Below are 25,693 nucleotides of genomic sequence, written 5' to 3' on the forward strand. Positions count from 1 at the left end.
GTGTGGGAGGCGGAGGAGGAAAGGCAGGGCCACCCGGCAGGGCCACCCTGGCGGTGTCCCAGGAGAGGACAGTCTTCTGGAAGCCGCATGCTTCCTGGTGCAGACACAGCCGGTGACAAAGTCGGTACAAAGGGCGGCTTTTCAGGGCGATTCCAGCCCCTGCAGGTTCTCCAAGCCCCCAGGGAGCCTCTGAGGGGGCTGGCCTGGTCTCCTGCTGTCAGATTTGGGGGCCATGGATCGGGACACCGCACGGGTTCCCGCGCTGGGACCTCTCACGTCGGGGGAGGGGCGCTCCAGTCCGGCCTGTGCCCGCCCTCTCCCCCCCTTCCTGGGGAAGCTGTGTGGGTGAGCGGGAGAGCGCGGGCCACGGGCCGGAGGTGGAAGGCACGGGTGGGCGGCTGCCGGGAGTCCGGGGCTCGCCCCGGTCGGCACCCCGAGGGGAGGGCCGGGAGGTGCCCGGAGGTGCCCAGGCGTCCCGGCCGGTGTGCCGGGCTTCCCTGCGGGTGACTCCTCCTCCCGGGACCGCGGCTCGTGCCCGCCCCCTCCCCGTCCGAGGTGACCCAGGGCCCCGCGCTTGGGGGTGTCGCCCGGGGCGCCCGGGACGCCGCCTCCAGAGATTAAAGCGCGGGCGAGCCGGGGAAGGTCGGGGCTGGGGCGGCGAGCCGAGGAGGCGGAGACCGGGGAGCAGGCGAGGCCCCGAGCAGGTGAGGGGCGATCGCCGCGGCCCGGGGCCCCGGGGTCCCAGCGCGCGCGGTCCGGGCCGGGAGGGGCGGCGCGGGGCGGCGCGGGGCGGGCGCGGGGCGGCGCGGGGCGGCGCGGGGCGGCGCGGGGCCCGCCAGGTGCGCGCGGGCGCCGCAGGTGCGCGGTCGGCGGGCGCAGCGCCCTTCCCGGGCCGGCGGGCGCGGCGCGGCGGGGACCCTGGCCGTCTGGCCGGGCGCGGGAGCCCGGGCTGGTGGTCCCGGGAGCCCCCGATCGCAGGTCGGGAGGGGAGACGCCGGGGTCCCCCGGGGTGGGGCCCCCGGGTCGCCTCTGGGGGGGGGGGCGGGGACCCCCTGCCGGGCGCCGGGGCGCGCGTCCCCTCGGGGGGGCGCAGACGGAGACGCTCGCCCCCCCCCCCCCCCGCTCCTTTGTTCGGGGAAATCTCCGCCGCTCCCCCGGCCGTCACCTGAACTCCCCCTGCCCCCGGGTCCCCACCGAGCTGGCGAGAAACTGGAAACGCCGAGATGCCGGGCGATAGGGCCGGCGCGGCGGCCGGGATCGCCCGGGAAGGGGCTGCCGGGGACCCGGGCGGGGCCGCCTTGGCACCGGGCGCCCTCGGGCGCCGGCCGGGGAGCAGCTCCGCCTGCCGGGGCGAAGGCCTAGCCCGGCCCGGGGCGCTTCGGTCCACCGCGCCCCGCGGAGGAGCCGCCCCGTGGGCGCCGCGCGCGCGGCCCAGCCGGTCCCGCAGCTCAGTCCCCGGTGGGGCCGGCGGGGGGCTGGGTTAGGGGGTGATGGGGGGGACGGGGTCATCCGGGGCTGGGCCTGGAGATTGCTGCCCCTTCCCGGCCGGTGGCCCCCGAGTCCCCAACCCTCGGGACCCCGGTGGAACAGTGGAAAATTACCAAGGCGGCTGGCCTGGGAGAGCTGGAGTTTACCTGGCCGGGAGGTGAGGAAGGCCGTCCAGGAAGTGAGAGCCCGGGAAGCCGCTGCCCTCCCCCCACCCCAAGCCTGGGGGCTGGGCAGGTTTTCCCCGGGGTCCCCTACCCCCACCTCTCCACCCCTGGAAGGGGTCTCCAACCCCAGGCCCCGACACTGTCCTTTAGCGGGTCTTTATCACTCGTTCCACAGCTCCACTTGCAGCTTAAAAAAATTTTTTTTTCCCTAGTAGTTAATTACAGATAAGAATCCCACTGGCTTCCCTGCCCGGGCTGGCTTCAAACTTTGACCCTCAGATCCCTGGGTCCCATCTCCTTAGCTCTGCAGTGCGTCCTGAGAAGAGGGCGGGGAGGCTCCTCTGAAGAGTTGCTCCCGCCCCTTCCCACTAGAGGCCCCTGGGGCTCCAGGGACCCTCGGAGGAGGAAGGAGCCCAGGCCCCCGCGGAGGGGAGGGGAGGCCCCTTGGGCTGGGACCTCGGTCTGGAGATGGAGGCTCAACACTTCAGTCTCTGGGTCTTTGAAGCTGGTAAAGGCCGCCCCGTCGGCTTTATCTTCGGCTTTATCCCTCCCTGCCCGCGCTGGAGAGTTCAGCCAAGAGGGGCATCACAGTGCAAGTGGCAGGCAAGGCTAGCGCGCCAGGAGCCTGCCCGGTCTGTACCACCCAAGGGGCAGGGTGGCGGGCAGAGAAAGGAGACTGTTACGTGGTGATGCCACGGGAAGGTAGCACGTCATCGGCCACCTGCGGGGTACGGATAGGAATGCTAGGTTTAGATCGAGGAAGAATTAGGGGTCAGGGGGCGAAAGGTATGGATCAACAGGCCCAGATGCTGGTGTGTGCTGGTCGGTCCTTATCTCAATCCTGGCCACTGGGGTCTGGCCACCAGTTTAGGGGAGCAGTGTGATTCTCATGAGTTGATTCCTCCTTTTCTGGGGGTGCAGCCTCATCATTACAGGTCATTCTCCTCGCTTGGGGGTGGTCTGTCCTGCCGGGCCCTGCTGCTTGCTCTTTTGAGGTGGTTTCAGTCTCGGGTGGGAATGATGTTCTCGAAGTGACCGCAGAGCAGAGACACATTCAACGTGGAGGCGGGGACGCCAAGCTTCGCTGGTGCTAAATTTTGTGAGTTCTTCATGGGCCCAAGGAACTGAGCAGAGCTTTTCAGCAGAAGTCGTTTAGTCAGTACCTGTTGCAAGTATACTCTCCGTAGATTGAACCCTGGTCGTCTCCGGGGTGAGGAGCACAGAATAAGCGTTTGGGATTTGAGCCCTTGTTGAGTTTGCTTGTGAGAAATTCCTGCCCTAGGTACGGCCTACAAGGCTTGTGGCCTGTGAGCGGAAGTTGAGTTACTGCAGTGTTCTCTCTGAGTCCCTGTGTTCTCCGCCTCCCGAAACCACCAGACAGCTTATGTCTCTCCTGACAGGCTTTCCCCACTCGCTTTATTTTGTGCTGGTTCTGGGGCTTGAACTCAGGGCCTGGGTGCTGTCCTGAGTGTTTTGTTTCTGCTCAAGGCTAATGCTCTAGCCCTTAAGCCATAGCTCTACTTCTGGCTTTGTTTGTTTGTTTTAGTGGTTAGTTGGGGATAAGAGTCTCATAGGCTTTCCTGCCCAGGCTGGTTTCAAACTGCTGTCCTCACATGTCAGCCTCCTGAGAAGCTAGGATTACGATTACAGGTGTGAGCCCCGGGCTCCAGGGTTTATTCCCCACCCTGTAAGGACTGGAGGCCTGGAAGAATTTTCCATTTGAAGTTTTCTTCGCACATCTCACTGGTCCTGGTTAGCAGTCACTTCCTTCTCCGTATACCCCTAAGGTTGATTTCCTAAGAACAAAGTTGGTTTCTTGCTGGAGCCAAAGGCTGAGCTCTGGGGTCTACTTGCCCTTGGCCGCCTGACCTGGTGATGGAAGGAGCTGAGTTCTCTCACACAGGCCTTATAGTAATCACTGCAGGTATTCATTCACGCTCGATTTCTTTTGTCCAGCCATGCACCTTTATAATGTATTCAACTCAGTTATAGGGAAATCAAGGCGGAGAGGTTAGGTGACAGCACCCAGGGACTCCTAAGGAGCAGGGCGGGGGGAGGGGGATGGGGGGCTCCAGCTCCGTGATCCTCCTGTTGGGTTAGGAGTGGGGTGCAGGGAGCTTAGAGGGGATGGGTGACCCTTGCCTTAGCATCAGTCCCGAGGTCAGAACGGCACAGCGGGTAGAGAGGAGAGCTTGCGGGGGGGGGGGGGGGCGTAGCTGAGGAGGTCCAGGGAGTCGAGATTCAAACCCGCTTTCTCTGCAACTAGGCTGATTTTCTCCCCAATCTCAGAGCTGAGCCTTCCTGCAGCCCCACCCGGAGCCCCACCTGGGGCCTGGGCTGCTGCGGCGTGAGGACCGCGGGCCCCGGGGCTCCGTCGTGGGGGGGCCCGTGTGGCGTCCCAGGTGACGGGAACATGGGAACGGGCAGGGAGGCAGTGCCCTCGCCGGCCGGTCGCCGTGATCTCCTCGCCGAGTCGGCTGCCCCAGCTTGGGGGCCTCACGGAGGTTGGACTCTTCCAGACAGTGGGGATGAGCCCCCCACCCCCGCCTGCAGTCCCCATCCTGCTCTGTCTCCATCGGTGGGGTGACTCCTGGGGAGCTGGGAGAGCCTGGGTCAGGGACCCCTGTGCAGCCTGGTGGGCGGGGAAATGCCCTGCTGGGGGCGGGGGGGGGGCAGCGGGACGGGTGGTCTGGGGCTGTGGCGTCCCTGGCGGGGGGCTGCGGTGTTGGGGGGTGGGGGGCTCTCCTTCCTCTGCTGTCTCTCCTGGCTGTCCTGTCCCTCAGCCTACAGTTGCTAAACTCCTTCCCGTGTTCCCTGCCCTTCCTCCCTTCCAAGGTCACCCACCAGGAGCCCCCCCTTCCCCCCCGCCCCCACCACACACACGCATACTGGGTGGCCAGAACTAGCTGGGGGGGGGTCTTTGCCAGCTGGAAGGGGGTGGGTGCAGGAGCATCGAGAGCCCGACGCCAGGCTCAGCCCCGAAGGCTGACCGGGAGAGAGCTCAGCCCCTCGCCTGCCCCGCAGGTGTTGTGGATGGAGGAAGCTGGCTCAGGACCCCTGCCCCGGGCCAGGAGCAAGGAGATCAGAGACCCTGGTGGCCCCGAGGGGTGACCTGAGTGGGGCCGGCTTTCCCCACGGCCACTGGGCAATGGGCAGGAGAGGGGGCGCGGGTGGGAGGCATCTGGGTGGACAGCGGGGCAGCCCCGGGGCCGCCGTGTTCCGAGGGGGCGCACGGGCCGTGCCCTGCGTGTGCATGGCTGGGCGTTGAGGAGGGCAGGGCACGCGGGGACGGGCTTCCGCTCCCCGTGGAGGCAGGGGCAGGCCAGGAATGCTGGGCACTTTGCGTGTGTACACAGGTGAGCTGGCGGGGCGGGCGGCGGGCAGGGCAGCCATAAGGAAGCACAGAGGCTGGAAAGGCCGGCCGGCCCGCGTGCCTGAGCTCCAGGGGCTTCACGCGGGGCCACGGGCCCGGCAGATGCTCGGTAGGACTGAGGGGCAAGGCTCTGGCAATGGGGCAGGGGTGCTAGGAGCATAGTCCCTCCCTCCCTCCCTCTCTCCCTCCCTCCCTCCCTCCTTTTCTTTTTTGCTTCCCCCCCGCCACCATGTGTGTATGTGTGTATGTGTGTGTGCTGGTACTGGGGCTTGAACCCAAGGCCTGGGTGTTGTCCCTTGGCTTTTTCACTCAAGGCTGACGCTCAACCACTCGAGCCACAGTTCGACTTCCATTGTTTTGGTGATTGATTAGAGTTAAGAAGTATCATCGGCTTTCCCGCCTGGGCTGGCTTTGAACCTCGATCCTCAGATCTCAGCCTCCCGAGTAGCTGGGATTCTAGGTGCCCTCGGTGCCTGGGCCTGGCTAAGCCCAGGCTTTATGATGGCTTGTTTGTCAGGAGGTTTGAGACCTGGTGTCAAATTCCCCTGCAGGCCATTGCGTTCCCAGGGGCTGTCCCGGCAGGGGTGTGTGTGGCAGGGCAAGACGGAGGAGGAGAGATCTTTCTAGGGATGATGGAGTTAGAGATGGTCCTGGAGAATTCTGGTTACAGGATCAGGCCCTGACTTGAACTTCCTAAGTGTTGCAGACGGCTTCCTGAGCTCCGTCCAAGTCTGTCGTTCCGATACTTCCTGCTCCCGACGGCGGCGTCACCGCGGGGGGGGGGAGGGGGGGTTCATGGGCGGTGCTGAGCCCCTTGTCCACATAGCGCCTTAGATACGGATTGTGAACCGCGTCTGCTGTCGTGATATTCTCCCTGCGTGGCCCTCGGGCAGCGAGCACTGACTTAGGGAGCTTGTCACCCGAGCCGTGGTGTACCCAGCCGTGGGTACTGTCCCCAAGGAGCACTGGGACCGGGCAGGCGGGCGGGTGCTCACCCTGAGCTGGCCGCCTGGGCATACCAGGAGGTCTCTGTGGAGGAGCCGGGCACCACTGCACCTGCCTGGTGGTCTGGGCACCCATGCGGCTGGATCCGCAGGTGACCGCGAGGCTGGTGATGGGCTTCCTTCTTTTTGTTCTATTTCCTCTTACTCATCCAGGCAGGAGACAAAGAGAGAAAGAGAAAGAAGGAAAGAAAGAAAGAAAGAGCAAGCCAGACTTGATTCCTGCCCTAAAAAGTTGGTAATCTCCTTGGGACAATGACGCATTCATAGGAAAAGGAACTCGGATGGTACAGGTGAGCCTTTTGTGAGCCCCCCCCCCCCCGTTTTCCCCGCCTCCTCCCCTCCCCTCCCTCTTCTTCCTCCCTCCGCCTGCTCCTCAGCCCTTTCCTCAGTCACGCATGCCTTCACGGGACGGGCTCGTGCTTGTTCCTGTTGGACTGGCACCGAAGTCCCGCTGTAGTCTAACTGTAGCCCAAGGGGTGCTAGCCCCGAAGGGGAGGACTGTGCGCTGGGTTAGTGCCCTGGGGACACAGGAGGGTTCTCTTCAGCGTCGCTTTCTTGGAGGGGGGTGCTCGTGAGTGGCAGTTGCGAGACCTTGGAGGTGGAACTAAGGGCGCAGACCGGTGGCTCCCCTGTACCTCCCGCAACTTGAGCAGCGTCCGGTGCGTGGGCCTTGGAGGGGGGACAGCAGTGCGTGGGGTGGTGATGGGGGGTGGTGATGGGGGGACCTCCATGCTGCAACTCCCCCGTGCCCCCCACCCCAGCTCCGGTTGTTTGAAGTCTCCAGAAGAGTTCAGAGACCTGCGTAGGGAAGAAGCTACGGCCCGGAACTCTTCTTGTTCCGGGAGCAGCGTCCCCGCGTTGTGAGGGCAGAGTGGACCCCACAGACAGCTTTGTCCTGCCGCCCGTGGCCGGGCAGGCAGCCCCAGGGCAGGGCGGGCGGGCGGGCGGGCCGCCCCGGGGCTGGCTGCGTCCTACGGCAGGACGGCCCAGGGGGGGCCAGGGACGTCGGGAGGCAGCGGCAGGAGAGGCTTCCCGCCGCGTCTACCCTTGCCCTCTTGGCGTGGGGTTTCCCGAAGTGCTGCCCGAGGCTGCCCGTCCAGACCCCAGAGCAGGCGTCCGCCCTCCGAGTGGCCGCAGAGGGCCGCGCACAGCCCGTCTCCTCACACCCGGATCGAACGCTGCCCTTCTCCCAGACCCATCTGCGTGGCTGGGAAGCGCAACTCCCGCTCGTTTATGCATCGACCTGTTTAGTGTCACTTATTCATTCTGTTGTGCTTGTCTTTCACTCAAGGCTGGGACTCCACCACTCGAGCCCTGTCTCCACTGCCAGCTTTTTGCTGGTTAATTGGAGTTCAGAGTCTCACAGACTTGCCTGTCCAGGCCGGCCTTGAACCTTCAGCCTCAGATCTCAACCTCCTGAGTCACTAGGACGAGAGGCGTGAGCCCTCAGCCCCAGCCTGGAAATGCAGCTTTAAGACAGACGGGACGGAGGGATTCCCCGGGTGTTTGTGGTGCGCTTCTTGTACACCGGATTCCAGCGCAGCCCTCCCCCATTCCAGCGCAGCCCTCCCCCATTCCAGCGCAGCCCTCCCCCATTCCAGCGCAGCCCTCCCCCATTCCAGCGCAGCCCCTCGCCTCCCTTCTGTCCTCCTTGGCCCCAGGAGGCTGCCAGCTGCTTGCCCATGGGCACCGAGCTGGACGCACTTGGTATTTCTGGCCCCCCGTGTTTCGTGGGCCCTGGGGTCACGGGCAAGATGATGAGGTTGTCCAGTAGCTTGCTTCTGGATCCGGCCACGTTAGCCGGGCCGTTCCTGGCTGCGGCTCTCCGCGCTCCGTCCTTTCCCGGCTCCTCCTCGCTCAGTTAGGGAGTGACCGCCACTGAATAGCAAGCTTGGATTTTGAACCCCGAGTCCCCGTGGCTCTCCGAGGGCTCCTCCACTGGGAAGCCTGCCAGCGGGTCACATTTTCATTTCCTGAAACTTCAGCCCAACCTGTGACTGGGGAGACAGCGGAGCTGCGGGCGTGGGAAGGCTGGAGGGAGGAGCTGGTGTCCCCTCGCCGTTCGGCAAGATCGGGGGCAGGGGCTTGCTGCTGTTGAGGAGTGAGAGGGCAGGCCAGCCCCGGGGGCCAGCGGGAGTCCTGGCGCCACAAGGCAGGCCCAGGAGAGGGGCAGGAGCCCGGGCCTGGCACGCCGTTTTGATCAGTGTGTATGTTTTCCGTTTAAGTGATGGTCCCTTTCACCCAGAAAACCACTGACTTTGTTTGTAACCTTGAAAGTCATCTCAAGGCTCTCCACGTGACCTGCTGCTTCTATTTTATCTGCACATCAAGAGTCAATAAGGGGGCGCATTTTTACTGCGACGAGCTCAAAGTCATGCTCATATGCTTATTCTTCACAGGTTGTTGGTTTGGCTTGGCGTGTGTGTGTGTGTGTGTGTGTGTGTGTGTGTGTGCGTGTGTGTGTCTTTCTTTTCAACCAGAGCTTTTGCTTGGCTTTTGCCACTCGTAGTTTGTGTTCTACCATTTGCGCCATGCCTCCAGGCTGGTATTTTGCTGGCTAGTGGGAGATGAGCATCTCGTGGGCCCTTCTGCCTGAATTAACGTGGAGTTGTGATCTTCAGATCTCAGCTTCCTGAGCTGCTAGGATTACAGGCGGTAACCCAGCAGTGCCTGGCAGTTTAGGGGGTATCTTGTTGTTGTGTAATTATCCAGATATGAACTTTGGTTAGGAGATAGACTAGCAATGTTCCACTGAGCTCGGAGAGGTGATAGGTCCGTGGCCTGCTAGAAGCACGCATCACACGCGAATCTGCGAATGCCACAGATCAGCCCCAGCCCCAGCGCAGACTACTAGACATTCACCAGCTTTAGGATGCTGCTTATAGAACCAAGACGCAAGTAGCACTTACTGTACATACACACAGGAGGCTTGTTTCCTGTCAGTACCCATGCGATGCCTGGGCTGGCCTGCAGGAGGTGCTATTCCAGACTACAGTTGCAGGTGGAGGAGCCAGGGCCCAGGAGCAGAGCGAATGTGCACAGGGAAGGGGAGGATCCCACACGGGGGAAACAGAGTCACCACGACCACGGCTGTGGGGTGTGCCATGTGGCTTGCTGCTGTTTGTGTCAGGACTCTGCGGTGTGCCAGGCTCCCACAGATGGGAAGGTCCCAACCCCAAGGTGGCCGGCTGCACAGACCTTGCGCGGGCCCCGGACTTGCGCTGGGAACGTTGCCTTGGTCATGTGAAGATTTTCAAGCTCAGCTGGAGAAGTGGAGAATCCCTCAGGAGAGAGGGGAGGAAGAAAGAAAGAAGGAAAGAGAGAGGAAGGAGGGAGGGAGGGAGAGAGAGAAGGAAGGAGGGAGGGAGAGAGAGAGGGAAGGAAGGAGGGAAGGAAGGAAGGAAGGAAAGCAGGTTCCATATGCTTTGTTAAGGAAAGGAGATGCAGTGTTGATTTAGTGGGCTTCTCAGTGGTGAGCAGAGATGGCCGTGACTCCGAATTTGAGCTAAAGGGGTTTTCAGCCCGGAAGCAGGGCGGGTGAGCGGATGGGCCGTCACCAGGAGGTGTCCTGGGGGATTGTGCCTGGATGGCGTTCTTGTGGAAGGCAGGCCAGGGTGGCCGGGGGTCTCCCGGGGATGGGGGAGGCCGAGGAGCCTGCTCTGGGGGGAGTGGCCACGTGTCCAGGCGTCCAGAGTGGGGGTTCTTGGCCAGCTGACTGTGCGGGGCTCTTTCTGAAGCCAGGCTCTGTGGGGAAGCGTGCCCGGGGTCAGAGGTCGGAGCGCCCGGTGCCCGGCTGTCCTGGCAGGAGCGAGGCTCGGCTGGAACGCGGGTGGATGTCTCTGAATGCCAGTGGTAACTCTTCACACAGGGCTGTCGGCGGGGCCGTGAGGGCTACAGCTTTCCTCATTGCTGCTCGTCTTGGCTGATTGTGTGTGTGTGTGTGTGTGTGTGTGCGCGCATACACACACACGTGCCAGTACTGAAGCTTGAGCTCAGGGCCTTGAGCTCTCGGTTGGCTTTTTCTTCCCAAAGCTGGCATTCTCTGCGTGAGCCGTGTGTCCATGTCCAGTTGATCTTGTTTCTCCCGGCCGATTGGCGGGGTGACTCTCTCATCCTCAGGGCTCAGCCCCTCCGTAGCTGGGATTAGGGGTGGGAGCCGCCAGCACGGCTGCTTTTCGTTTTGCCAGTTCTCCTTTTGGTAGCTGGAACACACCCGGGAGGGGGGAGCGGGGATCACGTGGCCCCTGCTGGGGGGGGGGGGGACTCACGGGGGCAGTTGGTCCTGGAGACCTGGACTCAGCCTGGGTCATTCTTCTGGGTGCTGCTCGTGGTGTTGGGTGCTTGTCCGTCCCTCTTCAAGGTCAGGTTCTCCTGGACAGGCTAGTTAAGCTGGCAGCCCGGCCCTCACCCCCAAGGGCCAGGCTTCCTCGCAGAGGAGGACAGGGGTAGGGAAGGGGGGTGGGTTCAAGGTCAGTGGCAGGATTGCAGTTCGTTCTGGTGAGAGGCAACCTTTACGAGTCTTCTAGTTCCTTCCAGATTGATCTTGAAAGCTAGGCTGGGACGTAGCTCCGTGGCAGAGTGCAACGTCCCGGGTTCAATCCCCAGGACCAAAAAAGAAAAAAAATACAATGATAAAAACTCAAACAAACATCCTGCCCGTGTGGCAACGTTACGGTCTCGTGATTCTTTCTCCCAAGCAGGCTTCTGGGAGCCCGAGTCGCGTCTTTACCCCGATGCTGCTGTTGCTGGGACCAGGATGGCTTTAAACTCGGTACGTGGTTAATCATTACCTGGCTGGCATTTCCCCAGCTCCTGTTCCTCTGGTATTACCTGCCGTGGAGTGGATACTGCTCAGCACTTTTGAGAGCCAAGTCGGTGTGTGTGTGTGTGTGTGTGTGTGTGTGTGTGTGTGTGTGTGTGTGTGTGTGTGTGTACTGGTGTGGGCTGGAGCAGGGGTCAGGGGTGGAGCCAGGCCTGTGTGGAAGGAACTGGAAGTCCAGGCTGCGCGGGGTTAAAGTCTGCGGTCCCGGCCTCCTGTGTTCGCTTTGAGAGTCGCGGAGGGCGCAGGGTGCTTCCAACTAGCCTGGGGCGGGGAGGGGGGCGTCTCGAGTGGATGAGGCACTGGGCAGACCTGGCAGACCATTGTCCCTGTCCCCAGAGTTCACCCCCCGGGGAAAATGCAGTGTGGGCCTCCTGTCATGCCTGACCCATTCATCTGCTGCCTGAAGGAAGTGCACAGTGAGGGTATGTCCCGAGGTCCTGCGGGAAAGCGCACCGCCGCTGGGGAGTGCTCCCTGGCTGCTCAGGAGGCTGAGATCTGAGGATCCCGACTCAAACCCAGCCTGGGCAGAAAAAGTGCACGAGACGGTTGTGTCCAAGTGACCACCTCAGTCGGAGTAATAGAGCACCAGCGCTGAGCCAGAAAGCATAGGGAAGGTGCCCAGGTTCCACCCCAAGACTGTCCCTCCCCCCGAAAAGGGGGACTAGATAAATGAAGAGAGGAAGGGTGAGAAAACGCAGTCATACTGTTCCAGGTACATAGGTGAAAGTGGAACTAGGAAATAGAGGAGCAAAATTGATCAAGATGCACAAACTGACCTGGTGAACGGAAACCCCTTTGTGCAAATACTTAAATAGAATGAGTGGATGGCTGGCTGACTGGATGGATTGATGGATGGATGGATGGATGGGTGGGTGGACGAATGGATGGATGGGTGGATGGATGGGTGGGTGGGTGTATGTATGTATGTATGTATGGGTGGGTGGGTGGATGGATGGATAGGTGGCTGGGTGGATGGGTGGATGGATGGATGGATGGGTGGATGGATGGGTGGGTAGATGGATGGATGGGTGGATGGATGGATGGACGATGGGTGGGTGGATGGATGGATGGGTGGATAGACGGGTGGGTGGATGGATGGATGAATGGATGGATGGACAGAACTGCTGTCTGTGGGCCCAGTGCCTGCTGGGAATAGGTCACGAGCATGGTGTTGGGCCAGGAGGGCCATCGTGGAGGCAGGGGCCAGGAATGCATGGCAGGCCAGGACTCTTCTTCCATGCTCCCGTTGTACACACTTTGACCCAGAAAGACATACTGCCGGGAGGGTGGACTCTGTGCCCTGGGCCCAGGCACGAGGACCGGAAGGACGTTTACTCCGGCAGCACTCCTAACAACACCCTGGGCAAGAGGGATGGACCCACGCCAAGGAGGGCTGGGCTGGAGAGAGCAGGGCCGGGCAGGCTTCCCAGGGCGGCGTCTTCCCGTATCAGGGCTGAGATCTGGCACCTGCAGCCACCGGGAGACGCCGTGGTCAGGCTCCAAACCCGGCCTGCCCTGGGGCTGAGGGCTGCTCTTGACCGCAGTGAGATTCTGCTGGTCGTGGCTCCTGACCGGCTACCCCGCTTGCTCGCGCGGTCCTGCCGGGAAGGGCAGCGGAGAAACCTTTCTTTCTGGACATTTGCAATGTCATTTATAGGCCAGGACTGGGCTTAGGGAAGCAGACAAGAAACACTTGTGTCTGTCCTGTCCTAGACCAGGATTTCGGGAATCCTGTGCATCACGCCTGCGGGAGGAGACGGTCTTGTGGATTCAAGTCTAAGATCCTCCTCCTCCTCCTCTTCCTCCTCCTTCTCCTCCTCTTCCTCCTCCTGCTCCTCCTCCTCTTCCTCCTCCTCCTCCTCCTCCTCCTCCTCCTCCTCCTCCTCCTCCTCCCTCCCTCCTTCTCCTCCCTCCTGCCCTTACATTTGCAAGGCTAGCACTCTACCACTTGGGACACACCCCTTGTCCTTTCGTTGTATTTGTACCTTGTTTTCGAAGCAGGGTCCCATGCTTTTGCGTGGCCTGGGTTAGAGCTGCGGTCTTCCTGTCTCTGTCTCCTGTGTGGCTTGCATTACAGACATGTTCCTCACTAGCATACCTGGGCCCTATAATTATTTTTCCCTCTCTGCTGAATCCCAGTGTTTGTCGGTTTTTCTTCATTTCAAAGAGTAAATGGCAAGAAGGGGGAAACAAAAAAGGGCAGCCACGGCCCAAGGAGGGTTCTGGGTGGTTGGGAGCCGTGATCCGGCGGTTCTAGATAAAGTGACCGCATCCTAGGTGCGGCATTTGAATCCGCGGGGGTGTCACGCGGTGTCACAAACGTAACCCCTCCGCGCGAGCCGGCGTTTTAAGCCGTTTATCTTCCTCCCGCCTGTTTAGGGGCCACCACCAGGCATCGGGCCTTTCTACGAGAATCATGGCTACCAGCCGGAGCACCTGTACCCTCCGCCCCAAGCCGCGTCTCCCAACCCCTACGTGGCGTTCCCGGCTTCGTACTACCCGTCCCCCGTCCCCCAGTACACCCCGAGGATCCTCACCCGCGCCTCCAGCCCGGCCGCCGGCATGCAGCCGTCGCCCCCTGCGGGAGCAGGGCACCCCTCAAGTAGGACTCCTCTCCGTGTGTCTGTCCCACGCGGCACCCCGGCTTCTGGATCTGCCTTCTGCACTGGGCTCTTGCTTCGTCCAACCCGCTCTCTCGCGCCAGCAGCCGGCCCGAGCCCGCCCGGCCTCGCCTCCGGTCCCCGGGGCCTCTGTCCCTCTGTCCCTCTGTCCCTCTGTCCAGTCCTGCCTGGCGGGCCTCGGAACCCCGCGGTTCCCGGCCCCCGTCTGAGGCTCACGGCTGCGTGTTCTTTGGGATGCGGTAGAGCCCTCCCGGGTGGGAGTCAGCGGTGTAGCTCGCGCTCTGGCTCGCCGTGGCCCGAGTGCAGCGGGTCGGTTGTCACAGTGTCACGGCACTTTGGGGTCAGGGAATGGCTCAGACTGAGCGCGGTCTTGCCGCTGCGAGACTGCCCAGCGGAGCCTTCCGCAGGCTGGAGATGGAATTGCTCTTGCAGACCCCTCCAATCCTGCGTCTTCTTCCTTTCTCTCCATTCTCGGGTCTCTAGTGAGTGCGGGGTCCTCCGTCCGGGATCTCCATTTGGGCTGGCTTCTCTAGTGAGTACGGGGTCCTCTGTCCTTTCCTCATCTTCCTCCTCCCCCTCCTCCTTTTCCTTCTTTCTCTCCCTCCTCCTCCTTTTCCTCCTCCTTCCTCTTCCTCCTCCTTTTCCTCCTTCTCTCTCCTCCTTCCACTTCCTCCTCCTCCTTTCCCTCCTCCTTCCTCTTCCTCCTCCTTTTCCTCCTTCCTCTCCCTCCTCCTTCCACTTCCTCCTCCTTCCTCTTCCTTCCCCCCCTTCCTCTTCCTCCTCTTCACACTTACTTAAAGATTACAAGTATAATCTTCAGCTTTGAAACTATTCTCTAAGTTATTATTTCAGAATGTAAGTGGTGCTTTGTTTTGGTGTTGAATCCCTTTGCTCTAGCAAGCCCTGCAGCTGTTTCAGTTAACCGGCCAGGTTTAGACCTCGGGAAGCCTGCACTTGCACACTAATGCACACTCAAAAGTTCCTCAGTCCAGGGGTGCAGGTAGCTGAGGGTCGCCAGAGGCCGGGCTGAGCGGCGCCCGGCTGGGCGGAGCAGCGGGGGGCTGTGGGGACCGTCCCCTCGCGCCCTGGCCTTGCAGCCCGGGGCCAGGCCAGGTCTCAGGGAGTTCCCGCGGGCACCGTGAGTTTGAGAGCCCTCTGGCGTCCTGCCGACCCTGCCCGGGGCAGCTGGGTGCCGCCACGCTCGGCCCTGGCGCCAAGCTCCGCTCCGACGGACGCCGCGTGAGAGTTTTGGCTCCCTGCTTTTGTCTCCCTCACCCCCACCTCCGAGGCATGAAGCCCGGTGCCCGAGAAGCGAGGTCTCCCAGAAATGGGGGCCGCGGGGCAACCCCCTTCAAGCTCAAACTCACGCGGGGAACTATGTAAGAAATGCGCTCTCTTAGGCGGGGCGTGTAACTCGGGGGCAGAGCGCTTGCCCAGCAGGCGGGGGGACTTGAGTGCGAACCCCGGCACCCCAAGAAAAATAGAAAAATAAAAAAAAATAACGATTTCTGGTTGAGCGCTGGTGCTCACGCCCATCATCCTGGGATCTGAGGATCTCAGTTCAAAGCCAGCCAGGGCGGGGAAAGTCCAGGAGACTCTCATCTCGCGTTAACTGCCCAAAATCTGGGAGTGGAGCTACGGCTTGAGTGGTAGACGCTCAGGGATCGCGCCCGGGCCCCGAGTTCAAATCCAGCGCACGCACATAATGGACTGTCCTTTCTAAAGAAGGAATCCCGAGGCTGCCGGGTGCTCGGTGCCCCCCCCCCCCCGGAGCTGTGGCCTGCACCCCGCCTGTGTCTCCCAAGACGCGAGGTACTGAGCGGTGGAGTCCGCGCAGCCGGAGGTGGCCAAGGCCGAGTCCAGGTGGCGGGTGGGCCAGGTGCCTTCTCTCCGGGCTTGGGGGTGCTCAGCTGGGGTGTTGGGTGAGACTGCAGCGATGGTGGGGGCCCACAGGGCCGGGAGACCCAGAGGTGACCGGGCCCCGCCCTCCCCCTCTCTCCTCAGAGACGAAGACGGCGCTGCTCGTCACCCTGGGCCTGGCCGCCGTCCTGGTGGGGGCGGCGCTGGCCGCAGGCCTGCTCTGGAGGTTTCGTAAGTGCGGGCTCCCTGTGGGCGGGGCTGTGACCCCCCATGACCCTCCCTGGCGGGCTTGGGGCTCCGCTGACGCACCCCCCGTCTCCCTGCCAGTGGGGAGCAGGTGCTCCTCCGGGATGGAGTGCGGCACCTCGGGGACCTGCGTCAGCCCCGCCCTGTGGTGTGACGGGGTGTCCCACTGCCCCAACGGGGAGGACGAGAACCGCTGCGGTGAGTGGGGGCCCGGGGGAGGGGCGGGGACCCCCCCAGCCTGGGCCCCGGGGGAGGGGCGGCCCCCCCCCGAGCCTGGGCCCCGGGGGAGGGGCGGGGACCCCCCCCAGCCTGGGCCCCGGGGGAGGGGCGGGGACCCCCCCCAGCCTGGGCCCCGGGGGAGGGGCGGGGCCCCCCCAAGCCTGGGCCCCGGGGGAGGGCTGCGTGCCCCCCTGAGCCTGGGCTCCGAGGGGTCCAGTGGGGCCCCGGGGGAGGGGCAGGGGCCCCCGAGCCTGGGCTCCGAGGGGTCGAGTTCCCCACCCAGCACCACACGTGTCCTCCTGGCTGCCACAGTGCCAGCCCAGCCCCCCACACCGGGCCCAGGGTGCAGCGTGGCGACCGTTCTCCCTGGTCACGCCCGGCCCCTCTGTGTGTTTTCAGTGATCAATCATCTATCTGTCTGTCTATGTATCATCTATTAATCAATCATCTATCTATCCATCCGTCCATCATCTGTCTGCCTATTAATCATCTATCATCCATCCAGCCATCCCTCTATCATCTAGCTATCAATCAATCATCTATCTGGCCATCTATCATTTAGCTATCAATCATCTATCTATCTATCAATCAATCAATCATCTATCTATCTTTGTGCCTGCCCTGGGGTTTGAACTCAGGGCTGGGGTGCTGTCCTTCACTTCTTTTCTGCTCCCGCTAGCACTCCGCCACGTGAGCTGCACCCTCCAGTCACTGCTTTTTTGGGGATTAATTGGCAATAAAAGTTTGAGGGACTTCCCTGGCCCACTGGCTTCAAACCGCAATCCTCGATCTCAGCCTCCCTCCTCCTCACACCCGTGTGAGCCACAGGGGCCCGGCGTTCAATGAGTTATTATTACGTGACAAGGACGGCTCAGTGTGTGTGGGGTGGACAGCTCCTGTTCACCCTCGCCACCCCGTCTCACTGGGGATCCCCGAGCCCCTCTTGTCTGTCTGATTGAGTTTGTGTCCCCCCCACCCCCTGCCGTGAGGGTGACTGTGAGTGAGACCGGGCGGGGTTGGGGTGTCGGTTCGTCTGTGCTTTCGGTTGGCCGGTGTTGTGGCCGGGGTCTGAGCAGCGCGCTGTGGTGTCCTCTTACCCACGGGTGTCTTCTTGGGTCGATTCCTCGCTTGCTCTTGGGAGTGGCGCCTCTCCGCTTCCTACCGCGGCTGTCCGGTTCACCTCGCCCCTCGGCCTCGCGGCCCGCCTCCGTCCTCGCCCCGCTCGCTCTCCTTCGCCTGTCCGAGCTCGGGCCTGGCACTGGCTAGGCACGCGCTCCGCCATGGAGCTTCCTCCCCAGCCCCGCCCCTTTCTTCTGCACCGGTTATCTTTGGATCTAATGTCTTCTTGCATCTTGTCCTGGCACACGTCTGGGTCACCGTCCCCCCCCCCCCCCCAGCTGTATAATTCATTTTCAACAGAGCGTCTTCTGATGAGCACCGCCGCTGCATTTGCCCACCCTCCGTCCCTCCATTTCTGTGCCTCCCTCCCCCCCCCCAACAGAGAAGTGAACAAACAAGACAAAAAGACAACACCTGTTGTTTGCATTTCCTGGAGCCTGGTCTGTCTTCCTTCTCACATCTCCTCCTCTAGGAGCGGCCTCGGGCCTCTGCCCTCGGCCTCCGCCCCTGGGCCTCCGCCCCTCGGCCCCCCCGCCGCCGGGCAGGGGCTGCAGCCACGACGGCCCTGGCGGCCCAGCGTCCCCGCGGTGAGCGCGGCACTCGGCCCGTGGCGTAGGACGCCGCGTGGCTGCCCTGTGCACGACGCGGACCCGCGGGGGGCCCTCTGGAGCCCCCCCCCCCCCCCGGCTCGTGGGGTCACCCGGCGGCGGGGACCACGGCCCCAAGCTCACCGGCAATCTCGCTCCTCCCGCAGTTCGCCTCTACGGACCCAACTTCCTCCTTCAGGTCTACTCGTCCCAGAGGAAGTCCTGGTACCCCCGTGTGCCAGGACGACTGGACCCATGCCTACGCCAGGGCCGCCTGCCGGGACATGGGCTACCGGTGAGCATGGCGCCCCCTGTGGGGACGCGGGGTACCGGCGGGCACGGTGCCCCCTGGAGGGAGACGGGATCCCAGCGGGCACAGTGCCCCCTGGAAGCGCATCTGCTTACGGCCGTCAGACAAGGGAGAGAAGTGACCATCAGAATTACGCGTGGAAATGTCTAGGCCGGGCATGGGCGTCCATGCCTGTAAGCCCAGCTGCCCAGGAGGCAGAGGGAGGAGGTTTGCAGATTCAAGACCGGCCCCGGGGCCAAAGACTGAGGCCCTATCTGGAAAGAAAGGGGAGTGGCTCCAGCGGTAGCGTACTTACTTGGCAAGTGAGAGGCCCTGAGTTCGAACCCCAGCACCGCCAAAAACCAACCAAACAAACAGAAGCAGACACTCCGTCCTGCGCAGAGAGGCAAGGGAATGTGACCTGGGGCCCGGCCGGCCTTGCAGGCCCCCCCTTCCCCCCACCCCCAGCCACCCGAGCTCTGGTCTGGGTTTGGGAACTGCAGCAGAGCCCCTGAGACAGGGACTCGTGTGAAGAGCTGCGGTTTGTTTGGCTCGGGAGCTGGGAAGACTAGCAGCGCCATGCTGGAACCTGACAAAGCCCGGTGTGGCTTCAGCTTGGGGGGGGGGAGCAGGAACGCGAATGAGCGGCAGGGACAGAGGAAGCGGCCCTGCTTTGTCACACCTGCTCTTAAGAGAAAGAGCCCGCCCCTCAGGGAATGGCATTAATCCACGAGGACAGCGCCAGGGCCCGACGCGTCCCAAAGCTCTCCACCTCTTAATGCTCTTGACTGGGGTCCTGGGAACCTTGTCCTGGTGGTGGTGGTGGGGGGGCTGGCTGCCCCCATGCCTGGGGGAGGGGGTGGGGGGCCTGTTGCCCGTCTCCCTGGGGCGTCTGCGGGTGGGTGACTCTCTGCGGTCGCAGGGCACTCCGGTGGCACTGCTCGAGGCGGATTGCCGTTTGCTGAGGAAGTTGGCACCGTAGCTGGCGCGACGCTTCGTAATGCCAGCCCTCGCCGCACAATTTCCCCACGCAGCGCACGCCCTGAAACTCCTCTGCGCAGCCTGGGGGCGCCCCGCTCCCCGGACCACACGCTCAGGGCCAGGGTCAGGGTCGGTCAGTCTTGCCGGGGGCCGGCGTTGAACCTCCATCCCCCCACTTGAGCCTCCTGAGGCCCTCAGGGGCAGGTGCCACCACCCCCCCCCCCCGCACTAACGAGGGGCGCTGCCACACCTGCTCACGCAACCTGGTTCCTCTCTGCGTGTCAACCACACGGGCTTGGGAGCTGGGTGGATGGGGGGCTTGTCCTTCACCCCTCAAGGTCACTGGGTGATCCTAAAGGGTGTGACGCAAGGTTGCTTAGTCAGAATGCGTAGTCTGTGTTCCTAAAAGCTCACACGGAGAGGTTCCGCTGACTCAGAATGGGACTTGTGGGTGCTCTCGTGTTCACCCTGATTCGAATCCAGACGTCCTGCCTTTCAGGAACAGCTTCTACTCTAGCCAAGGGGTGCGGGATGACAGCGGAGCCACGAGCTTCCTGAAGCTCAACACGAGCGCCGGCAACATTGACCTCTACAAGAGACTTTACCACAGGTGCTTTCCCGCCCCCCCCCCGCCCCCCGGGGCAGATTGTGGTCACGCGAAGAACCGGGGACCCCACGGGCCTTCTTCCCGTCCTGGGTGGAGCTCCGGTTTGGGGTGTGTTTTGTGCCGGGTGGCGGCGAGCCCTCGGGCACGCGTGGCCAGGTCAGCTGCTCACACGTCCCGGGCCGGGCTCCGCGTGCGCAGCAGGCCGGCCTGAGCTTGGGTTGCGGGGCGCTCGGTGACGCTCGGGCCGGGGTGGGGGTGGAGGGCGCCAGGGCCGCCCCCCTTCCCTGCAGCTGTTGAAAGTGGGTGCAGGATGGTGCTTCTTCTCGAGTGGTTCCGATCTGAGAGATGCGCCGTCTCCGTCTCCTCCTCTCTGCACACAAGCCCCCCGCCCTTCCTCCCCGTCCCCTCCTCCCCCGAGGGAGCGGGAACGGGGCTGGTTCCCCGAGGTGTCCGGGGCTCTGGCTTCCGCCGCCGGGCCGGTGGGAGCCGGCAGGTGAACCCCACACCCCACTGTGGGCCCTTTATGCCAGCTGAGTGGCTCTTTGTCCCACACAGTGACAGAGTCAGGGAGCCCAGACAAGTGGAGGAGTCGGGATGGGAGCCAGGCGGTGGGGGGTGGGGGTGGGGGTGTGTGTGGGGGGAGAGCAGCGAGCAGGATGCCGCCCCTGGCCAGAGCCTCGGGAACAACTCCCAAGGTGGCGGGCGGGTTGGAGGGAAGAAGAGAAGGTCACTGTCTAGAATGTCGCGGCTGTCCGTGTGGCGTGGGGGTGGGGCGGCCCGCAGCCAGGCTGCACTTCCCAGACAGTGAGGGTATGAGGGACTCCTGGACATTGTCCCCCTTAACAGGAAAGTGCTTGTTAATGCCCCCCACCCCCCCACACCCCCCCGTAGCATCCAGTAGCTGCTAAGGTGCCCGGCTGAGCCCCAGGAAGAGGCTTTAGGAAGTACCCCACCTTCTGGTAGGACCCAGGCTGGTGTGGGTGAGGTGGGCGGGTCCTGGCGGCAGGGCTCTGCTCCCATTGGATGTTCTGGAGGTGAGGGGATGCTGTGATTGGCTGCCTTGGGTTTTTGTTGTTACTGTTTTTTGTTCTAAGAACGGAGGCAGGGGATTATTCTGTAGATGGCCATGTTACTCTGTAGGTTAAGTGAGACCCTGCTGCTTGGTTCAGATGTGAGGACCTGGGGGGAGGGGCTGGTGGGCTCCTGCCTCCCCCCCCCCCCCCGTCATGGTCTAGTCCAGCAGACCTCACGGCTGCTGGTCAGCTCCGGGCCCCAGGCCCCTCTGTGTGTCGAGGGGTCTTCTGTAGAACACAGCACACCCACAACTTCTGTTTCAGTCATCACCTGGGAAGTTCGATTCCCAAGCGATTAACTCGATTTTTCCCTTCCCAAGCAAAGTATGTTATATTGTGTCTTACTGTCTTCTGCACTACCCGCGAAAAGCCAACACACAAAGACCAGGCATTTCCCCTGGCATGGTTGGCTCACGTGAGCCTGTCATCCTCGCTACTCAGGAGGCTGAGACCTGAGGATCGCGGTTCAAAGCCAGCTCAGGCAGGAAAGTCCGTGAGACTCTTATCTCCAATGAATCACCAGAAAAGTGGAAGTGGAGCTGTGGCTCACTTATGCTCAGTGAGGTGGCTTGGCCTGGGACCCAAGTCCCGCGTGAGGCTCACCTGTGTTTCGGGTCACCGTCTGCACAAAGCTGGCAGGAAACTTTAGATGCTTTAACACACACACACACACACACACACCCATGTGGCTTGCCACCTTCCACCTGAGGTCAGATCAGGCCTCTTCCACCTGCGGCATCATGGCCACAGGTGCTCAGAAAGTTCAGATGGTGGGGAGCACCTTGGATTAAGGATGGTTTACTTGCATCGGTACCCTGTTTTCCCCACAGGGGAAGCAGGAAGAGAGAGGCTAAGTAACTTTCTCGAGACCACAGAGCTGGGAGGTGAACCTGGCACTGTCCCCGGAGACAGGAGATGGGGGGAAGACACCCTTGGGTCTCTCTGCTCTCTGTGGACTGGTGACCAGACTCCCCACTCTTCCTTTCCAGCGACAGCTGTTCCTCGGGGTTGGTTGTCTCCCTGCGCTGTATAGGTGAGGACTTCCGGCCTCCCCCTGGGGGGCCCAATATGGTCACCGTTAGCTCCAGACAAGAGCTCCCCTGGGGATCTGGGCACGCAGCCCGGGAAGGACGCGGGGGACAGGTGGCGATGTCCCTGGAGGCCTATTGCTCCCTGCCAAGGGCTCCGTTTGGGACTTTGGGAGGACCTCAAGCCTCCCTTGGAGGCCAGAAGCCCAGGAAAACCCAGAGGCCCCAGCCTTCGTGCCCCCTGAGCTGGAGGCCAGGTGGGGAGGGTTCCTTCTTGGCAAGTGAAGGGGCAGGTGAGGGAACCCCAGAAGCTGCGGGGAGGAGGGGGGCTTGTCCCCGGCAGGCTTGCCACGGCTCTGGAGCTGTGATATGGCAGGCTACGTAGCAGTCAGTAGCTGTCAGGACCGCTTCCCCCCCCCCCCCTCCCGCCCCACTGGGAAAGAGAGCTCAGAGACCAAGTGTGCCCTCTCCCAAAGAGGAGAGGTCGCTGGCATGGCGGCTCTGGCTCACCCTGGGGAACCCCCATCTCTTGAGTGTGAACAGCTCTAGGATCCCCAAACTGTTCATAAGCCTGGCCATGTGGGTGGGGCAGGCCAGTGGACAAGGGGGCTCATCTCACGTGGGAAGGGGCGAGACGAGCCCACTGCAGCTTCCTGCAGTCCGCTCTCTGTAGGTACCAGGTAGCCGTCCTGCGTCTTGCCTCCACCCCAGGGGGCAGGAGGACCCCACAGGAGGCACACAGGGACACACAGAGGGTCCCCAAAGCCTGCCCATGGCCCAGACAGAGTCTGGGACACCCCAGGGCTTCAGGGACACACATGCCCCATTCTGGTTCTCGGGGTCCCTGCCCATAGAGAACTGACCTCATGGCAGTGAAGCTTCCAGTCTCCTCCCAGGGGCCGCCGTCCCTCTGTTCCTGCCCCTGACCAGGGCTTGTGTTAGCTCAGGGGCTGCGGGAGCTCTTGGCCCCCATCACCCACGGTGGGGGGACCCTGACCGGCGGGGCCGGCCCCCCCTCCCCCGCCGCGCCCCCCAGGCCGCGCGTGCTGTTCCCCGCAGAGTGCGGCGTGCCCTCGGCCAGCCGCCAGGGCAGGATCGTGGGCGGGTGGAGCGCCAGCCTGGAGCAGTGGCCGTGGCAGGTGAGCCTGCACGTGCAGGGCGTGCACGTGTGCGGAGGCTCCATCATCACCCCGGAGTGGATCGTGACGGCCGCGCACTGCGTGGAGAAGTAGGTCGGCCTCCCGGGAGGCCTGGGGGTGCGGGTGTGGGGGGGGACACCCACGGTCCCGGGACGTCCTGCGCCCTCGGACCTCCTGGACGCGCGGCCCTCTGCCCGCTCAGAACGGCATGGCCCACGTGCTGAGGGAGGGAACCCAGCGCGCAGGCGCCGGCGGCCCACCGCGCACCGCGCACGCGCCGGCCGCCCCACCGCGCATGTGCACGCGCCAGCTGCCCACCGCGCACGCGCCGGCCGCCCCACCGCACATGCGCACGCGCCGGCCGCCCATCGCGCACGCGCCGGCCGCCCCAGTGCGCATGCGCACGTGCCGGCCGCCCCACCACACATGCGCACGCGCCAGCCGCCCACCGCGCAGGCGCCGGCGGCCCACCGAGCATGCGCACGCGCCGGCCGCCCCACCGCGCACGCGCACGCGCCAGCCGCAGTGCCCATTAGCGCACGCGGACGAAGCGCCGGCTGGGTGCCCGGAGGACCGTGCTGCGGCCCGCGGGGGTCCGGGAGGGGGGCGTGGCGTGGGGTGGGTCACGGCCTCCGCCTGTGTCTCCCAGGCCTCTTGACAGCCCCCGGTACTGGACGGTGTTCGCGGGCATCTTGAGGCAGTCCCTCATGTTCTACGGCTACGGCTACCGCGTGGAGCAAGTGATCTCCCACCCGGGCTACGACTCCAAGAGCAAGAACAACGACATCGCCCTGTTCAAGCTGCAGAGGCCCCTGGCCCTCGGCGGTGCGCGGCCCGGGCGGCGGGGGGCGGAGGACCGGGCTTCCCCCTGGGGGAGGGCTGGGCACGCGGGGGCCCCATATCTGTTCCCAAAGCGAGACCCTCCGAGATCAGGATTTAAGCAGAGGTGCCGGCCTTCACTTGGCATTGCCCCCCCCTTCCCCCCACTCCCTTTGAGGGAAGGAAGGTTCCAGCCCCATGGGGGTTCCAGCTGAAGCAGACGACGGCCTTCCCCCGGAAGTGCCTTACTCAGGCTGGGAAACGGCCTCCTGCCCTGGCCCTGGCACCTTCCCCCCTCCCACCTGCCCTGCAGGGCCCAGGGTTGGCGGGGAGGAGGGACCGTGCCCGGCCGAGGCAGGCACGCCAGGACCCATGGGAACCAGGTTTCCTGGGCAGGACGTGGCAGGGACACACGAGGACAGGCCGGGGAGAGCCTCCCCAGAGGCTGACACCCCCGCTTCTCTTCTGGAGACAGACAGGGTGAAGCCGGTGTGTCTGCCCAACCCGGGCTTGATGCTTGACCCCAAGCAGCAGTGCTGGATTTCTGGGTGGGGCGCCACGTACGAGAAAGGTGAGTCCCGGGGTGTGCTGGCTAGTGGGGTGTGTGCCGCCGGCCCGGCTTAGCGGTGGGAGCCCCAGGGGAGCGCGGGGGGCTCACGCCCGTCACCCTGGCTAGTCAGGAAGCTGAGATCCGAGGATCACGGTTCACAGCCATCCCAGGCAGGAAAGTCCATGAGACTCTTCTGTCCGCTTCACCACCAAGAAGTGGAGCTGTGCCTCAAGTAGGAGAATGTCAGCCAGAGGAAGCTCAGGGACAGCGTCCAGGCCCTGAGTTCAAGTCTTAATATCACTTCCTCCCCCCCCCCCCCAACCCCAAAGAAATGGGAGGTCTCGGTTCAAATCTGGCAAGTCATGCGGCTCCGTGCCTCAGTTTCCCTGTCTACTTAGTGGGAAGCCTTGCTGTATAACTCGGTGGTAGAGAAGGGAGAGGGGAGGGAGTTTGTGCTCCGGGGGGGGGGCACCCCCTCTTCTGAGAGCTGCTGGCCGATGCCCCCTGTCCTTAGGGAAGACCTCGGACGTGCTGAACGCCGCCATGGTGCCCCTCATCGAGCCCTCGGACTGTAACAGTAAACTAGTCTACAACAACCTCATCACGCCGGCCATGATCTGTGCAGGGTACCTGCGGGGCAGCGTCGACTCCTGCCAGGTAACCCGGGCGCCATCGGCTTCCGAGCCGGGGACGCAGAGCCAGCGCCGGGCAGCCCCGGCCAGCGCAGGCCGCCAGCAGTGGGAAGGCGGGAGTTCCGCACGCCACGGCTCCCGTAGAGGCCGGCAGCCGTCCCCGCAGCAACCGCCGGCCGATCCCGGCTCAATCCACCAAAAGCGCCGCCGCCTCAGGGCGGAGACCACTCCCGCCGTCCCCGAGGGAAGAGCTCCACCCCGCTCTGCGGCACACGGCCTTCCGGCTCTCAGGAGCTCCCTGTGTCTCCTAGGGCGACAGCGGGGGCCCGCTGGTGACACTGAAGAACGGGATCTGGTGGCTGGTTGGGGACACGAGCTGGGGGTCGGGCTGTGCCAAGGCGTACCGGCCCGGCGTGTACGGGAACGTGACCGTGTTCACAGACTGGATCTACCGACAGATGAGGGTAACTCACCGCCCCCCCCTCCCCGAGCGCCCGGCCTAGCTCCGGCCGTGGAGCCGCCCGTGATCCGCCCGCTCCGCCCGTGATCTGGGGCAGATGTTATGCCACCTGCCCCATCCCGGTGTCTCCCCTTCCTCGGGGCCACCGTCCCCCCGCCTCCCCTCCCCCAGCCCCAGCGGCCACTGCTTTCCTTTGTGGTTGTGACAAAGCACTTGAGCAAGTCAGCGTAAAGGAGGGGAGCTCTCTGGGGCTTTGGAGGTTTCCGGGGCTCCATTTCTTTGGGCCTGCGGTGAGGCTGGACGGCAGGGCGGGGTGGGAGCCGGAACCGGGCCGTCTGGTGAGGCAGGAGGCTCGGGCACCGGGGCCCGCGGGCACGGGGAGGAGAGAGCTAAGCGCGGGGCAGGGCAGGCCGGGAGCCGGGGCCCCCAGCGCCATCGCGAGGCCGTCAGAGCCCATGGCAAGTCCAGCCCTCCCGCCCCTGACCCGCTGCCCCGGTCGGCCTCAAGACGCGACTGCCTTTCCCCTCCCGTCTGCTGAACAGGCGAACAGCTGATCCTCGGGTCCTGACCGACGCCGCGGCCTCCGCAGACACCGCGCACAGAGCAGCAGGG

General features: G+C 63.7%; 1 protein-coding gene across 1 annotated transcript; it reads left to right on the forward strand.

Annotated features, from left to right (window-relative positions):
* The first annotated feature begins 1,614 nt into the window (after positions 1 to 1,614).
* Tmprss2 (transmembrane serine protease 2) lies at positions 1,615 to 25,643 on the forward strand. The gene is given in 16 exon segments (XM_048346212.1): positions 1,615 to 1,645; positions 6,183 to 6,319; positions 10,726 to 10,800; positions 13,231 to 13,453; positions 15,477 to 15,563; positions 15,660 to 15,776; positions 17,671 to 17,732; positions 17,734 to 17,798; positions 19,273 to 19,383; positions 21,443 to 21,486; positions 22,541 to 22,709; positions 23,270 to 23,445; positions 23,915 to 24,010; positions 24,504 to 24,646; positions 24,933 to 25,085; positions 25,624 to 25,643. Coding segments are annotated over 15 exon segments (1,542 nt in total). The 5' UTR covers positions 1,615 to 1,645; positions 6,183 to 6,310; the 3' UTR covers positions 25,636 to 25,643.
* The last annotated feature ends 50 nt before the right edge of the window (positions 25,644 to 25,693 follow it).

This window comes from Perognathus longimembris, chromosome 5 (assembly GCF_023159225.1).
Source record: "Perognathus longimembris pacificus isolate PPM17 chromosome 5, ASM2315922v1, whole genome shotgun sequence".
Lineage (NCBI taxonomy): Eukaryota > Metazoa > Chordata > Mammalia > Rodentia > Heteromyidae > Perognathus > Perognathus longimembris.